The sequence below is a fragment of the Amyelois transitella genome, chromosome 7 (genome assembly GCF_032362555.1).
Source record: "Amyelois transitella isolate CPQ chromosome 7, ilAmyTran1.1, whole genome shotgun sequence".
Classification (NCBI taxonomy): Eukaryota; Metazoa; Arthropoda; class Insecta; order Lepidoptera; family Pyralidae; genus Amyelois; species Amyelois transitella.
The window spans coordinates 9,706,336-9,723,906 of NC_083510.1; the positions used below are offsets into that span (position 1 = coordinate 9,706,336).

The 17,571-nt window shown below is 36.8% G+C and overlaps 2 protein-coding genes across 2 annotated transcripts; one reads left to right on the plus strand and one right to left on the minus strand.

Annotated features, from left to right (window-relative positions):
- Positions 1-1,819: 1,819 nt before the first annotated feature.
- LOC106130188 (probable rRNA-processing protein EBP2 homolog) lies at positions 1,820-6,277 on the plus strand. The gene is made up of 6 exons (XM_060945288.1): positions 1,820-1,891; positions 3,271-3,382; positions 3,675-3,895; positions 4,341-4,499; positions 5,439-5,586; positions 5,876-6,277. The coding sequence occupies exons 2-6, from the start codon at positions 3,329-3,331 to the stop codon at positions 6,245-6,247; spliced, it is 954 nt and encodes a 317-aa protein (XP_060801271.1). The 5' UTR covers positions 1,820-1,891; positions 3,271-3,328; the 3' UTR covers positions 6,248-6,277.
- An 830-nt stretch (positions 6,278-7,107) lies between these two features.
- On the minus strand, positions 7,108-15,792 carry LOC106130180 (signal recognition particle subunit SRP72). The gene is made up of 13 exons (XM_013328955.2): positions 15,671-15,792; positions 15,023-15,257; positions 14,628-14,772; positions 14,271-14,461; positions 13,711-13,848; positions 13,123-13,255; positions 12,609-12,788; positions 11,967-12,125; positions 10,334-10,549; positions 8,468-8,562; positions 8,168-8,269; positions 7,688-7,792; positions 7,108-7,281 (listed from the first exon to the last, which is right to left on the minus strand). The coding sequence occupies exons 1-13, from the start codon at positions 15,771-15,773 to the stop codon at positions 7,149-7,151; spliced, it is 1,935 nt and encodes a 644-aa protein (XP_013184409.1). The 5' UTR covers positions 15,774-15,792; the 3' UTR covers positions 7,108-7,148.
- Positions 15,793-17,571: the final 1,779 nt, after the last annotated feature.

Genomic DNA, 17,571 nt, shown 5'->3' on the forward strand with positions numbered 1-17,571 from the left:
GCGACTATCAGTCGGTTTCCCTTAGGTCTTGTGCAGCGTGTCGTCGACTTACCTATCTAGGCCTGACCAACTCGAACAGACACATACTCAAAGGCAGCATTCAACATCCCGTTGTTTTTGTTAATAGATCGTTGCCAAAGTCATCCGCAACGTTTGCATAATATGAGTGCTACAAGGTCTTAAATTTAAATAACAGGTCCTTACATATGAAAGGCGGTTTGGACTGCCCTATCGGAGTTAAATTTTTTCTTTGGAAGAAGTTATCCAAATTTGAAAAAAAAATTGTAATCTGTTGGAACAAGGTCCGGGGAGTACAGTAGATGTCTTAGACATTCCAATTGAAGCTCCTCTAATTTGGTAGATGTCTGTTGTGCAGTGTGTGGTCTAGCGTTTTCGGGAAGCAGCAGTGGTGTGGAGCGATTTACCAGCCTCGATTATTTAGTAGCTAGCATTTCCATCATCTTAACATCCAAGCCTTAAGCTAACTCGGACTTGGTTACGCTTTTACAATAGCCTTCAATTCTTTATTATCAACTAGGGTCTCCAGCCGTCCAAAGGGCTTGTTCTGTAGGTCGAAATTTTCAGAACGAAAATTTTGTAAACAGAAAAATCAGACAGAAATAAACAAATGAATGACGGTTAACGAAACACAAATACATGTGTGAATAGCTGTATTTTGAATTTGGAATTCCTACCCAAGAAGAGAAATTTATGATTAAAGTGGCCAATAGAACAAAACGCCAATTTCATATATTATGTATATTATGTATATATACATACATAAAACACGCCTCTTTCCCGGAGGGGTAGGCAGAGACGGTAGTCTCAAAGAGGTATCTTTCCACTTGCCACGATCTCTGCATACTTCCTTCGCTTCATCCACATTCATAACTCTCTTCATGCAAGCTCGGCGGTTTCGGGTCCTTTTGACCTGACCCTAATATATAAATATTTTGTAGCGGGAGCGATGATTCGGCTCGACCGCCACCAAAGGGAAGATCTTCCGCCAGGCTAGGTGTTATGCCTGGGGAACCGCGGCTCCAACAATGTTGTGTCGGAGGTTGTATTAGCTCCAACCCGTGAAATCTCTGAAATCGCGATTTAATTTCTTCTCTGCTATTGGTTGAGCGCGTCAATTTCTTCGAGATGATTGACAGTTGTTGTGAGATTGGATGTTGTGACGAGTGGCGTAGAGATGTCACCACAATTTTATTAATTTTTTCAAGAGAATCCTTAACTTTTGTTTACTTTTAATGTCTTTGAGCTCTTGCAGCGTGCCGTCGTATAATCTTAATCTTAATCGTACTTTGTAGTCAATTAATAAGTACCTATTCCGTACACCCTTGGTCGTGCCGTCTCGAACTGACTGGGTTAAACCAATCGGCCGGCGATGCGACGCGACAACCAGTTGTTGTCAGTGTTGCCAACTCGTTGTGACGAGAAGGCGCTAAATCTATCTCGCGCTCAATTGCCAAAATTTGCAAAAACAAAAGCGTAAGGTGTCCCAATAATGATTCCTAAACAGATCGATAAAGACTTTTTTTTCTATTCCTGTCACTATATCTTCTAATGTATAATTTTTTTTCACATACTTGCAAAGAATTAATTTCAGGTTACAGCGGCCGGTCGGCAAAGGGTTTGTGCAGCGTGCCGCCCACTTCGTATGAGCATGGCCTGCCGTTGCAACCAGAAATTAATTCTTTTGCAACTTGCCTACTTTCTGAGCAATTTGGTCCTGCTGAGATCAAACCAAGTCGCAGGAACTTATTGCGAACCCCGGTAACATAACATACCGGTGTTTCATTGACATAACATATGTCAATGTCAAATAGCTTCCAAAAAAAAATATCACTCAACACGTTTTAAAACTCTAGGTTGAGGTTATGTGGAGTAGTATATTTTAGGGATGTGACATTGCTGATAAAAAATCGATTTTTATATAATCGATTTATTTTTTAAGTATGAAAAATCGATTAACAAAAAATCGATTTTTCTTAAGAAAATAATCGATTTTATTATATTGATAGATTTTTTCCTAATTTTTCAATTTATGTCAAAATAAACGCCATATACATTATATCAATAGATTTATTCATTAAAAATAAACAACAGAAACAGTAAGTTCTTATATAATCAACACAAATTAAAGTTTTTAACAATTGATTGTTGATTCGTTGCTGAAACTTAATTTTTCAAACTTGAGTTTGAAAAATTAAGTTTCAGCAACGAATAATGAATAAAATATCAACCGAATGTCGGTAAAATACTGTTCATCGACTAATTCCATCTAGAGAATGTTTGATTAACCTCTCAGATGCTAAGCGCCCGTACTACCGAGACACTAGAACTGCGGCGGATTTGAACGAAAAATTAAGCGCGCGACTTGTTTCAGAATTTGATGAAAATATAGGAATATTTCCTTTGAAGTTAATAAAACACTTTTGTACAGTCAAAGCTATATATGTATGTATTGAGTATTGTAACACCATATTATAGCAAATAAATTAATTTCATTTTACTTTATTAGACCTTTAGTTACAACTTTCAACAAAAAAACTTGCGCGATCCATAGTAGTCTTATTTCCACATTATAACCACATAAAATTAGTTTTTAGGTATTATATGATCAAGATGAACATCATATTTATCTTATTTTTAATAAATAACACAGTTTTTGCAATTAAATCATGTTATTTCTTTCAAAAATCCAATATTTTTCAAAATAAATCTCTCCAGGTCACGCACTTTTGAAACAGGGTCTGTTTTGAACTGATTTTCAACAATTTTTATTTTATACTAACAGTGTAATTTCTGTTGTCTGTGGTTGCTGAGTATGTTTGGGATGTAAATTAAACAATTTTAAACCATAACGATATGTATTTTAAGCTTAAAATCGAGTTTTAAGTTGTCTCGGACAGTTGGCGCACATGTGCGCCACAGCAGATTACGGTATTGGCGCATATATGCGCCACAGCAGCTGAGAGGTTAAATTAATCATAAATAAACTGTTTTAAGAGCATAGAAAGAATGCACAGATGGCGTTAATGTAATATTATGGAGCTATGATAGTATTCTTTGGCAGTTTGCGTTCCGGGCTCCAAGCCAGAAGACAAAAACGTAATGTCGGAGTGCATTTATTGTATGATTATAAAAATCGATTTTTAATCGATTATTAATTTAAAAAAAATCACATACAAAAATCGATTTTTACTTTAAAAAAAATCGATTTTTAATCGATTTTTTCCATAATCGATTTTTTTTTCACATTCCTAGTATATTTATTTTTTTGTACTTTTGTGATTAAGTTGGAATCTGCTCATTTACTAAAATGACTGATTTTGTTTTGAATGATAGTGACACTGAAACGGACTCTGATGAGGAGGCAAGTATACCCACACCATACATACATAAAATCACGTTTCTTTCCCGGAGGCGTAGGCAGAGACTATCTCTTTCCACTTGCCACGATCTCTGCATGCTTCCTTCGCTTCATCCACATTCATAACTCTCTTCATGCAAGCTCGGCGGTTTCGGGTACTTTTGACCTGACCCTATACCAGGACGTCCTTAATTTGATCAAGATACGTTCGTCTAGGTCCACTGTACCCACACCATTAATGTAAAAATTGTTTCTTACCATCAAACTATTACTAAACATAAGATTTTAATTTCAGCTACAAGAAGCGTTTGCCAAAGGTCTATTGAAACCAGGTTTGAATGAAGAAATCGAGAGAGTAGAAAAGACATACGTTAATAATGTTGCGGATTTAAAAGCAAAGTTGAAAGAGTTCAAATTGAAGTTGCCATGGGTAGAGACATTGGATTTGGTGACAAGTGTAGCACCTATGGCTCCAGATGTGGCCTTGCAAATGCAGGAAACTGCTCTAAGAAGAAAGTAAGATTTTCTGTTATTAAATACTTTTGTCTATTGTTATGGCATCCAGCTGAATGTGTCCTTTCAGTCTTTTAGAGAGTATTGGCCCTGTGATCCATATAGGACTTATAGTGATATATTTCAGTATGTAAATTATGTTTTTGTAGTGCGACATAAATATTGGATTAATTGCCATGTGTGAACCACTTGTGATCAGGGCCACTCAGGTTTTAATTGACCATACAGCTTTTGTTCCTATAGCATAGCCTTAGGATCTTCCTCAATAAATGAGCTTAGGGTACAACAAATCCTATATTTTTAGTTCAAATTCCAGGCTATATTACTATGACACTGCAAGTTAAATTGTTTTCTATAATTATTTTAGGTATAACCTATGATGGTGTCAGTACTATAAGAGTAACCTGTAAGGTTTAATTATTAAATCTCACATTTTTCACATTTCCAGAAACATAAAAGAGAATAGTAAAGGAAGTCGTGAATATGACCCAGCTCAAGATCCTGTACTGAATGAGTTCAAACGAGAGAACTTGATCCACAGACAAGCCCAGGCCGCAGTCGTTGAAGGTATCAAAAGACTGAAGGAACTTGGAGTACCCACTAGGAGGTAATAACATTATTAGTTATTCACATGTTATTATGTTGAATGGGTTTAATGGTTGCTTTTACTGGGCAAAGTACAAGGGGCAAGGTCCTGCTGACACTGGATTGCCAAATTTTTCGTCTGATCAAAACATAATCTATGTACTTTTCCGTACTTGAAGAATGGATCAGTGGTTTAACTGGGAAGATGTAACAAACTTTCGCGTTCATAATATTAGTATTATTTAAGTGATGGGTGTATCTATGCCCTTAGATCATGTAATAGTTATTTGAGCAGATGGACCATTGACAACTTTTTTCACCATTTCACATACATAAAATCACACCTATTTTCCAGCAGAGACTACATCTTTCCACTTGCCACGAACTCTGCATACTCCTATGTTTTATCTACATTCTCATAACTCTCTTCGTACAAGCTTATCAGTTCTGGGGTACTCTTGACCAGACCTTTTGCCAGATCTTCTTAAATTTGATTTACCATTTTATTTAGCTAAAAGCACACAGAATACATAATAACTGACTAAAATATATATTCTAAAAATATATACCATACCTAATGATAAGTATTCCTTTAATTTGCATATGGTGATGGGCACTGTCAAATAGAACCACTCTATATTTTTCCCATAGTATGGTAGGGTAGGTTTATAAACTTGAAATTCCTCTTGTAAGCAATAGAAAGAAAGAAAGAAAGAAAAATATTTTATTTGATATCACAAACTTAACTATACTAAGTAACAGATTTTACAATTTGTGCGTTTTTGTGAATATCAATTTTTGTGAATATTAGCTAGCAACCTGTCACTATTTGAAACTGAATTCCATCATAAAGCCATACAGCTGATTGTGGCCTTTCGATCTTTTCAAGACTGTTATTTCTGTCTATCCCACAAGGGATATAGATGTGAGCATATGTATGTATTCCTTTAATACTTTACAGGCCAGATGACTTCTTCGCCGAGATGGCAAAGACAGATGAGCACATGCAGAAGGTTCGGAAGAATCTTATGGCGAAGCAAGCTGCACAAGCGCGCACTGAGAAAGTTCGTCAGCTCAGGGAACAGAAGAAGATTGCTAAGCGGGTTCAGGTAATGCATAAAATTGTACACAGAGTACAATTATATGAACTCGATAGGTAACATTTGAGTTACCTTTTTATTTATGGTATACAATTATGCGTTGAATGTAGCCTTTCAGTCTTTTTCAAGACTGTTTGTACTGTCTGTCAGACGTGATTATTATGTATGTTTACCTTCCTCCACAGTAACCTACACCTCTGTTATTTTCTGTGCAATATTTCCGTTATAAATCATTCAGTTTATCATATTGTTGTATTTGTTTTGGTAGGTATTTATATGAATGTTTTTGTTCTTACAGATTGATACGAAACTGAAACAGGCTGCAGAAAAACGTCAAATGCTTGAACAGTTGAAACGGGTGCGTAAAGGGAAATCTGCAGATTTGGACTTTTTAGATGACAATAAGGGTAATAACAAGAATAAAGGTCCACCAAAAGGAGCTCAGAATAAAATCAACAAGCGGAGAGCTATGAAAGATAAGAAATTCGGTTTTGGAGGCAAAAAGAAGGGTTCTAAATTAAACACGAGGGATTCGTCAAATCAAATGGATGGTTTCAACAGTTCCGCTAAGAAAACATTCAATATTAAGAATAAATCTTTCAAACCGAATAATAATAAAAAGAAGAATCTTAGACCTGGAAAGTCAAAGCGACGAAATGCTAAGAGATAAATACATAAGATAAGAATAAGATATAAGAATTAGTTATAATAAAATTGCATATTGCAAGAATGTGTTTTTATTTTATTGGAGTTTTCGTTATCTAGACAATATTTGGCATTAATAATTAATCATTAAGCCAAAAAGCTGAACGAGGCCTTTCAGTGTTTTCAATACAGTTGGCTCTGTCTTCCCCGCAAGGGATACAGACGAAAATTATATGTATTAACATATTGTTGTACATTACTCTCGGGGAACCCCACTTCGTCATCGCCCTTATTTTACTATAACAGACGGCCCTTTCCAACGACTGTCCAGTTCTGCGGCTAGTTTTTTACTGGATCCCGCCAAAACCATTGGTATGTTTACGCACAATAGTTTGCATCCTGTTTTAAGCGGTAGAGCAACGAGCGGTGTAGATTGGACAGATTAAAACGAAAATTCAGACGCGATGGACGTCAATACGCTCGCGATATTGTGTTGGTATTATCGCTGCCGCTGCCAGTTCATAAAAACAATTTTGGGTTCACCCAATTCTGAAACAACGATCAAAATTTGGTATCTTTCGTTATCTCGTGGGCGATTTGAGAAAAGATGAATACAAATTTTGTAATTACTTTAGAATGTAAACACTCGGGGAACTCCCCGCTACCCGGTACACTACTAATAGGGACCCTGTAAAAAACTACCTGCAAAATACGGGATTATTGGAAAAAGGGCCGTAATTTAATAAAACACCGACGTACATAATAGAAAATATTTTTAACCCCTTCAACTGCCTACCACTTGCGGCCCTTCTGCTGTTGTTTAGCATTGCCATACGCTTTCTTTTGTCCCTTTGCCCGCCAAGGATTAAAAATAAAACACCTATATAATAGATTATAAAACTTTTATTCTTAAACCCGTCTACTGCCTACCACTTGCGGCCCTTCCCCTTCTTTTTCTGCTGTTGTTTGCGTTGCCACGCGCTGTCCTTCGTCTCTTGTACGCGAGGACTCTTGGCCGCGGCCGCTGTAGTACTAGCCAATGGCTGCTTGCTCATGTCACTGAAAATAAATTATTTCACATTACATCTTAATCCCTTATAGGATAGACAAGAGTCAATAGCCACAAGAATCTAAGGCCACGTTCAGTTGAGCCCATAGTTAAAAACTTCAGCTATGCATTGCAATGAGAAGACCAGTATTATTCACGAACGTTGAAAAAGCCAAGGTAATATCATCCATCTGTTTGTCATTTCGGATAACCAAATAAATAGAGTGAAAAGAGCTGCTAAACTGTACATTCAATTCTGTTCCAAATTAAAATTTAAAAAGGTAATTTTTTTGTTGTGTGTCTGCCAGTTACATGTCATTTCGTGTTGGCCACATACTGGTTCTCGAAAGTATTATTTTCAGTTGACTTGCTCAGAAGAATAAAAATAAAGTAATACTCATTATACTCATTACTCACTATTGGTCAGTGGCCGTGGAAGTCATGCCCTGGCTGCCCTTGATGACGTCACGCCGCACGCCGCGTCGCTTGCGGTACGCTGTGCGTTCGTATTTCGGCAACCACCTGTTAAAACATTTATTTCTTTTGAAGGTCAGGGAATTAAAAATCCATAAGGCTAAGACACACTTTTTTTCACTTTTGTTTTAAATGGATGTTCTTTTTTCATATTATATCGGCAATCAGCCTAGAGCTTTAGTCAGATTTGTTGATTATATAAAAATCTATAAAGAAAAATCTTGTCAGTTCTTGATTAATTGTATACCTCAATATATCCCTATTTACATACACTGCACATCATTTTCATTACTTAATAAAATATGCGGTTTTGCTATATATAAAGGAACTTATTATTTAACTTGATAAATTGCCAATAGGCATAAAAAATAACGCAGTTCATGATTTCAAACTCTAATTTTATCTCTCTTATACCCTCTTTACCTTTCTGGATCCGGAGGTCTGGATAAGTCGGCATTGGGAGGTAATTTCGTCTTCCGTTTGCGCTTCGCTTTCTTGGTTTGACCAAGTTCCGACCCGGGTGTTCTGTAAGGGTGTAATTTTAACACGAATTAGACATGTTTGTTTCCCAAATAAAATCAGGCTAATTTTGCTTCTCTGCACTCTTTCTTATGTAACTTATATTTCATGTCATTGAGAGAAAAAGCTTCACTTGAAAGTAATTTCTCGATTTTCGATTCATACAAAAAAAAAATTAAAATTAAATTTAACAGTGAACCTCACCCAGGCGATTGTTCCTGCTTGCTGACAGTCTTCTTCACCACTTTGGCTCCCATCATCCACTTGGACGATTCCAGAGCGTCGATGTCTATTTTGGTCTGAAAAAAAAAGTGTTAGAAGTACATGTCTGTGTATGATTGATCTATAGACAGAATAAAGTCAAATATTTTATTGATATATTTCCGAGAATGTGGCCTTTCAGAGTTCAAGACTGTTAGCACTGTCTACCCCTCTAACTAAGATTATATCTTTATTGTTCGTGTTATATAACTTACCGTGTGGTTCCCGGCACCAATACAAAAAAGATATATCCACTCCATATCTTTCCCATGGATGTCGTAAAAGGCGACTAAGGGTTAGGCTTACAAACTTGGGATTATTTTTCAGGTGATGGGCTAGCAACCTGTCATTATTTGAATCTTAATTCTAACATTAAACCAAATAGCTGAATGTGGCCATTCAGCCTTTTCAAGACTGTTGGCTCTGTCTACCCCGCAAGGGATATAAACGTGACCATATGTATGTATATAACTTACTTCCAGCTGATCCAATCTGGGCAGTTTCTTGGCCAGTTGTTTGGCCTTGGCGGGGTCCACGTTGGCCAACGCCTTCACCAGCCTGGCCAGGCTTCTTGTATCATCCGACTCTGACTAAGATTATATCTTAATTGTTCGTGTTATATAACTTACCGTGTGGTTCCCGGCACCAATACAAAAAAGAATAGGACAACTCCATATCTTTCCCATGGATGTCGTAAAAGGCGACTAAGGGATAGGCTTACAAACTTGGGATTCTTTTTCAGGCGATGGGCTAGCAACCTGTCACTATTTGAATCTCAATTCTAACATTAATCCAAATAGCTGAACGTGGCCATTTAGTCTTTTCAAGACTGTTAGCTTAGTCTACCCCGCAAGGGATATAGACGTGACCATATGTATATAACTTACTTCCAGCTGATCCAATCTGGGCAGTTTTTTGGCCAGTTGTTTGGCCTTGGCGGGGTCCACGTTGGCCAACGCCTTGACCAATCCGGCCAGTCGTCTTGTATCATCCGACTCTGACAAAGATTATTATCTTAATTGTTCATGTTATATAACTTACTTCCAGCTGATCCAATCTGGGCAGTTTCTTGGCCAGCTGTTTGGCCTTGGCGGGGTCCACGTTGGCCAACGCCTTCACCAATCTGGCCAGGCTTCTTGTATCGTCCGGCTCTGACTAAGATTATCATCTTAATTGTTCATGTTATATAACTTACTTCCAGCTGATCCAATCTGGGCAGTTTCTTGGCCAGCTGTTTGGCCTTGGCGGGGTCCACGTTGGCCAACGCCTTCACCAATCTGGCCAGGCTTCTTGTATCGTCCGGCTCTGACTAAGATTATATCTTTATTGTTCGTGTTATATAACTTACTTCCAGCTGATCCAATCTGGGCAGTTTCTTGGCCAACTGTTTGGCCTTGGCGGGGTCCACGTTGGCCAATGCCTTGACCAATCTGGCCAGGCTTCTTGTATCATCCGGCTCTGACTAAGATTATCATCTTAATTGTTCGTGTTATATAACTTACTTCCAGCTGATCCAATCTGGGCAGTTTCTTGGCCAACTGTTTGGCCTTGGCGGGGTCCACGTTGGCCAATGCCTTGACCAATCTGGCCAGGCTTCTTGTATCATCCGGCTCTGACTAAGATTATCATCTTAATTGTTCGTGTTATATAACTTACTTCCAGCTGATCCAATCTGGGCAGTTTCTTGGCCAGCTGTTTGGCCTTGGCGGGGTCCACGTTGGCCAATGCCTTGACCAATCCGGCCAGTCGTCTTGTATCATCCGGCTCTAACTAAGATTATATCTTAATTGTTCATGTTATATAACTTACTTCCAGCTGATCCAATCTGGGCAGTTTCTTGGCCAGCTGTTTGGCCTTGGCGGGGTCCACGTTGGCCAACGCCTTCACCAGCCTGGCCAGGCTCCTGGTGTCGTCTGGCGCTGCTCTAGCCAGGGCTTCGTGCGCGGCGGCGGTGGCGGAGGGATCTCCGGCGCGCCGATGGATTTCGGCGGCCGCTCGCCACACGTCGCGGAGAGACGCGAAACGCTGATAACATATATAGGTATATGAGTTATAATAGGCTATTTTACACCATGTAAAAAAAAATATAAAAATGCACGTATCTTATAGATTTTGTAAAAAATAAAAGAAAAACATCGATCATTATTCATAAAAGTGCAATATGGATTTTATAATTCAATTTAAAAAATTCTCTTTTTTAATCTGTTCTTCAAAAGTCGAAAACGCTATCCGCCATGTTGGGTACTGACGTGACGTCATACTTTTAGTAAACAAATATCGAATCGAAAACTTATTGATGATGTCAGGCTCTGTTTATTTTGAAATTTTAAAATTTCTATCACGTTTTTGGGTTTTTACTCTTTAATAATTTAATAGAATCATGGAAGACGGTTTTGTGAAAGCAGACAATATAAATCTACCGAGGATTAATACGTTGATGGTTTCTCATTTTAATATCACTTGGCAGTGGAATCCATAATTTTTCTGGTGTTTTTATACTTGTATTCTTGCATTCAGGAACAAGACACCAACAATATGTATTGTAATTCATTATTACAAAAATCTTTTTACTTTAGTCTTACGTAGAGCCGTATTGTTTACTAAAAGTATGACGTCACGAGTCAAAACAGCATGGCGGATGGCGTTTTCGCGCGAAAATACAAAATCATAAATAATAAATCGTTTTTAGAGCACTTTTCGGCTTCAAAAAATTTTAATAAAAATTCTATAGGTATAACACAGTCTCAGGATTGATTAAAAACAGTTTTCAAAAAAGAGTGTAATAGCCTATTATTTTTTTAAAGATTGTTCGGTGGAAAGGTGAATGTAACTGGCAGGAAAATAGGAGCAGTAGAAAAAGATTATAGAAGAAAAAAAATTTTTAAATTGTTGGGTGGAAAGGTTTTCGGTTTAATTTTTTTAATGAATGGAATAAGAAAGTAATCTTCCACTTGACATAATTCCCGATGGTTTGTCTCTATTGAGTTATGGTATCGGAGAGTTTCATCACAACTTTAGCCTATGCTTGAACAAAGTCGCTTTGAATCAGTAGTTAAAAAAGAACATGTAAATATTGTAACATGTTACGAGAAATGATATACATATTTAAACAGTGAGAGAAATATTTAATAGAAGAGGACCACTCTAACACGTGGATGTCGTAAAAGGCGACTAATGGAACGGCTAATGAGCTTGGGTTTTTCTTGTAGTTAATGGGTTAGCAATCTGTCACTATCTGAATCTCAATTCCATCATAAAGCCACTCAGCTGAACTGGGCCTTTCAGTATTCAAGACTTTTGGTTCTGTCTACCCCGTGAAGGATATAGACACGACTATATGTATGTAAGTATGCTACATCAAATGATGCATATTCTTGAATGATGATGGAATAAAATGACTATGTTGTTAATAAAATACCTAAAAAAACCCTTTAAAACGTACCTTATCATCCTTATAATAATTGTAGACATCTTTCATCATATTGGATGCACGTTCCGTTTCACCGTCAGCACAGAGCAAAGTACAAAGTACTCCGATAACGCCAGCACGATATTTATATTCACTCTCTTCTAGTAATTTCACTGCGGCTTTTCTGTCACCCTAAAACAAAATACAAAGTTAATACATTTTTGAGATGTCTAAACGGGGATTTTTTTAAACGAATAGCTACCTTCTCTCGTAATAAGAGATGATATTTTTTTTTCAAAACCTTTTTGCTACGGGACTTTTTTGAGTACCATCAGCGCAGTATGTTTCTGTCAAATCCATCAGACTAATAATAAAAAGAAAAGAATTGTATTTTTGTATGTTTGTAATGAATAAACGCAAAAACTGCTGAACCAATTCAAAAAATCCTTACACCATTTGAAATAAAATCTTTATTTTTCTAAATTGAGGTCTTACTTCACAATTTGTTAAACTAATCCCAACTGCCCAACTTTATGTACTGAGATATTGTACGTCGAAACCGCTTACCGCCGAGTATGTACAGTCATGTACTCTCTCTTTCCCTCCTTGGTCAAATATTAATTCACAATTTATTCAGTTTTACGTGTAAATACTTATTTCGGTGAGTTCACTTGCCTGTGCCAACAAAACTTGAACTGCTGCGAAAATTAACGTGTCGCCATGTTTGAGCAACAATGCGACGGCTTGCTGTCTCTTTCCCTCCTTGGCCAAAGATGACGCCTCCACTAAAGCGGCTCTTCGCTCTTGGCCGAATTCCCTCACGAGTTTCACGCAGCATTGTTTGCAGAAATCCGGCTGGAAGAATAAAATGTAGTGAGAATACTGTACATTCATTAGTAAATCTAAAATAAAAAATATGCAGAAAATTAAAGAATAAAAATTAAATTAAATTGGGCTTCTTTAGATTTCTCATATCGATATTTTGCCAATAACTTTCAAGTACTAATTTCTTATATGTATAGAATACGCATTTGCGTGAGACTTCGCTCCCGTGGGAAACAAAAAAAGTCTATATAATCAATGCCCAAGTGAAAATCAATCCAGTAGTTTTTAAGTTGATTCTTTACAAACTAACAACAATACAAATCTTTGCTCTTAATTGAAAGTGTGGATATAGATGTATCCTTACTTGGTTGGAGTATATAGCGAGGATGGCCTGGTTGTAAGCGATGGCGGCGCGCTGGCGCGAGTTCAGTTTGTGCTCGAGTCCGTCCTGAGTGGCCGCCTTCATGCGTTTGCGGGAGTCAAATACGTTGGTGTCCCTAAAAGGTGAAATTAATTTTAGGTCTTAGAATTAGGACAGGTAATTTATACTCGTACTAATATATGCCTTCATTCCGATTATCATTACATTTCTTAAAACTTAATTCTATAATTTTTGCTTAGAGTCTGAGAGAGATCAAGGACACGTAATTAAAGAAATTAAATATGTATTTAAAATATATATATGAGTCCCATACATTTGTCTCAATGCCAAATCGTTGTACTCATTGCAAGGGTGAACATTACGAGAAACCTGGATTTGAAATCATAATTAAAGCTGAGCTAGCCTTTTAAGACTCTAGGTTTTGTGGAGTCACTATTTAATATGAGGTCTCACTGAGTTTTCCACTTGACATGTAGTAAGTATGTTTACTCCATCCCTCTCTAACTATGAGATAAACCAAATAAAAGAAAGAGAGGTTCTAATAAAACTTGATTGAATCAAAAGTCTTACCTATTGATGACTACAAGATTATTGCTTGCAATAGCAACTAAAGCCTGATCGGAGGGCTTGTCCTTCAAAACGTTCTGGTAAATGGAGGCCGCTTCCTTCTCCTTGCCCATTTGTTGTAAGCAATACGCTTGTTGAACTCTGTAAAAAAAATTGTATTTTTATTTTATAACACAGCTATTTAAAACGTAACTCGGGTTGCTGAAAACTACTGAACTGATTCTGAAACCTTAAGGATAATTTAGGCTATTATTCTAAGGAAATTTCCACGGGGGGCAAAGCCCCGCGCAGAAGCTGGTGGCCAGTAAAGTCGAAGATTGAGAATGAGAAACGATTTAATTTTCAAATCAAGAAATCCTTGGTAAGATCTTGCACAAGTTTATGTGATAAATCCTTAAGAATCAGGGGACTATTTCTTTAAGAAGTGCTCAATATGTTTGCAAAACTGCTTTCGTATTATTATTTGTATTTAACTGACACAAAATTATTTATCTGCCCAGTTATTTTTTCAGGCAATTATATAGCGAAAAATTTATGTTATGCAGTATTGCTTCAAGACTAACCGAATAATAGCAGCCTCTTCTTTAGCTTCCTCCTCGGTGCCACCATCATCGATCACACTCTCGGAACACGCTTGCTCAGCTCTCTTCAACACTGGTAACGCCTCATTGTACTTCCCACGCATGGCCAGCGTACTGCCAACGTTGTAGGAGAGTTCGTACGTGCTCTCTTCAAATTGAGGGAGGTCTGCAGACTGGGAAATAAAATATTTATGGTTCAACCTAGAATACTGCAGCACATTAAGCGTCATCTTACTTACCACCAGGCAAAGTCAAACACTCTCAAATTGTGAAATAATTTCTATTGAATTATAATTTCTTCTTTTTTGAAGTGTATAAGTTAGCATTAAAAATACTCACTGGATTCAATGCTGCTAGGTTGGCGACAACAGAGGCCATGTTGGCCTGTCTCTCGTCTTCATATTCATCTGTTGTGTTCTTCACAATTTCTCGGTACAGATTGTAGCAGTCTTGATACTGCTCTAGACGGTATAAAATTTGAGCCCTGAAAAAACCAAAGCATGTATTGTTTAGTGTTATAAAAATTAAAGCTTTTATTACTGTTAATCTTGTTTCCATCACAATGACACTTAATTCCTAAGTATTCACTTATTATATAATCAACTTTTAAAGGAAACTTTTAATTGTGCTGGTATCAACTTCCTTGGCATGGCAAGCAATGCCTTTTGTGAAATTGAGCTTAGATTGATATTATAACAGACACAAAGTAAGACATTATAAAATTTTAATCTTACCTTAGTTCTTTTAAAGCTGGGGTCATTTCGGGTGCATTGTCAACTGTTTGCAATGCATCATTAGGACAGTTAAGACGGTACTGGGTGTACGCCTTTTCGAAATGCAAGTCTGCCGCCAGCGCTGCATTTTTAGGGTTACACAAGATGGCAAGTGCTTCCTTGAAGTTGTGCAGTTGGATGAAGCAGACCACTTTGCAGTGGAACGCCTTTTGCTCATTGGGTGCGATTTGCAGAACTGAAAAAATATATATACATATCTACACTATTTTGAAAATATAAAGATATTTCACAATATTAATGAAAATACACGACAAAGAAAAAAAAAGGAAACAAATTTCACGTATACTTTAAAAAGAAGTGTGTTAAAGGTGAAATGAATGTAAAAAGATGGATTATGTGTGAGTTAAATATTGATGAGTATAAGTTTATATGAACTGAATTTCCTTCTAAAAGTATATAGTAGGCTTAGGAGAATAGTACCCTAGTATAGGAAAATGGAACGACATAGGTAATTCAGGGGATTATTCACTGAACTTATACAATAATGTGATGGGAAACTTGCCTTCGAATACGTTGATTCTAATTGACATTTAGGAAGTAGTTTAACGATAAAGGTAAAAATTATTGGAATGAATATAATGTTCTTACCTTTGCCAGTTGCTTTTAACGCTCTTTCATAGTCACCGCTTTGGCAAAATTTATTTAATTCGATATATGCCTGAACAAGGTTATTTTCCTTGTTGGCTGACATTTTTTGACAACTTGGCAAATGTCAATTGCCAACCAGCCGTACTTACGTCAGCGTCGTTTTGTTTTTGCTAGTACTTCATCACTTACAGTACTTCTTTATAAATATTTCTAACAGTTTCAGCGACAGGCTTTGGACTAAGTATCCGGGATTTTGAAATAAAATTTTCACCTAAGTATGTATGTAGTTATGAAGATAGATCCATGAGACAATGTTCAGAAAGAAAATAATCACCAAAGAAAAAACTGTTAAATTTTGCCACAAACTTTTGTTAAGTTTTGCAAACTCACTGCCCATTATTGAGAGCCGTACGACCTCTCGATATTTAGTTTAGCTAGAGAGACATATTGGTGTCAAGCTGTTTGTGATTTGATCCGTGCCGACCAACTATATGTATGGTTTTCTTGATGATGAATGAATTAGGAACTAGATAATGTAATTTTATAATATATATATTTTTTTATATAAAATACCTTTCTACAACTCACGTTCCTGTGGTTTAGTCTCTATATAACATCATAAAACATACAATACAAAATAGAAAATATGTACCTACATACAGTAACTTAAAAGAAAATTGAAGACAAAATTCCAAAGTTAGAAAAGAAGCGATTGTCATTTCTATTGTGTAGTCGGGAGCTTTCGTCGTGTGTCGAACTCATCAAAGTTTTCCGTCTTTGAACTTTCAGCGGTCTGTTGTTAAATTTTAAAACCGGACCCGATGTACATTTGCATTGAATAAAATTGCCTACTCACTTCTTTTATCATGTCCTACATTTTATAATTCGATTTTAAACTTTTCTCCCTAATTTCTCTCTTATATTATATATGTATAATTTTTAGTCTCTTTAATAAATTTTAGTAGATATTGCAACGCGAGAGAAATTTGAATATTTATTATGTATTTACTTTTCTGAATGCCATAAATATGGTTGACTCAAAGATTATAGGTACTAGGTATTACTATTAACACGGCACCAATTATTCCAAAAAGCCTTAACAATTAGTTCGGTCAATGTTGAGCTGCTAAAAAAATGTTCAAAAGTCAAATCGTCTTATCCTTTTGGCTTCTTCTTTTCGGAAAATTATTTTGCAAAACAAATTACCTACTCTTTTATTCAACGTCAAAGAAAAATAAAGTTGGTTTACCATTAAGAAGTTTGGACGTCATCAAGCCAGCCGCATTAGAGGCATAGTTCGAACAGTGCTAGGAAAACAATGTTAAAGTAACATCTATTGTCGGGCGACGGGGACAACTTCGACTTTTAATCGCATTACAAGAAGCGGTGTGGACTTGGCACCCAGCTCGGTCTAAACTTTGTCACTGGCCGGCAACAGACGGCTTTCGAATGTGACTGGCAGCTTTATTACTTTCTGGTTTTAAATTTTAATACTACTTAAATTTTTTTTAGGTAAGTTCTTTACCTCTTGTATGGTCGTGGCTTCTAGATAATACAACAGTTACAGGCAGCATTAATTATAACTAGTCAAATAAAAATCGCCCAAAACGAATCGGTGTTTAATAAGAACTCGACCATAAGAACTTTACTGTCAATTTGAACTGCTACAGTGCAAAAACCAGAGGATTTGACTAACCCTTCCCACGCTTGCAGAGCAGGGTAGGAGTAGGTACGACATAAAGTTAAAGTGACTTGAGGACCTAATCTTCTTAAATTAATTTTGACAGTTTTGCGCGACGATTGTATTTTTTCCGTTAAGAATCTAGCAAATTTCCAATGCTCCATTTAATAAATAACTGTACACCCTTCGCGAATTAAATTGTTCGAGGGGGGATGTACCG

What these genes read in the sequence shown, in the direction of transcription:
- LOC106130188 (XM_060945288.1), top strand. Translation starts at nt 3,329, where the DNA reads ATGACTGATTTTGTTTTGAATGATAGTGACACTGAAACGGACTCTGAT. An exon ending in AAACGGACTCTGATGAGGAG is followed by an intron (nt 3,383 to 3,674) that starts GCAAGTATACCC and finishes TTTTAATTTCAG; the next exon opens with CTACAAGAAGCGTTTGCCAA. An exon ending in GAAACTGCTCTAAGAAGAAA is followed by an intron (nt 3,896 to 4,340) that starts GTAAGATTTTCT and finishes TCACATTTCCAG; the next exon opens with AAACATAAAAGAGAATAGTA.
- LOC106130180 (XM_013328955.2), bottom strand. Translation starts at nt 15,773, where the DNA reads ATGTCAGCCAACAAGGAAAATAACCTTGTTCAGGCATATATCGAATTA. An exon ending in AAGCAGGAACAATCGCCTGG is followed by an intron (nt 8,270 to 8,467) that starts GTGAGGTTCACT and finishes ACACCCTTACAG; the next exon opens with AACACCCGGGTCGGAACTTG. An exon ending in AGACCTCCGGATCCAGAAAG is followed by an intron (nt 7,793 to 8,167) that starts GTAAAGAGGGTA and finishes ATGTTTTAACAG; the next exon opens with GTGGTTGCCGAAATACGAAC.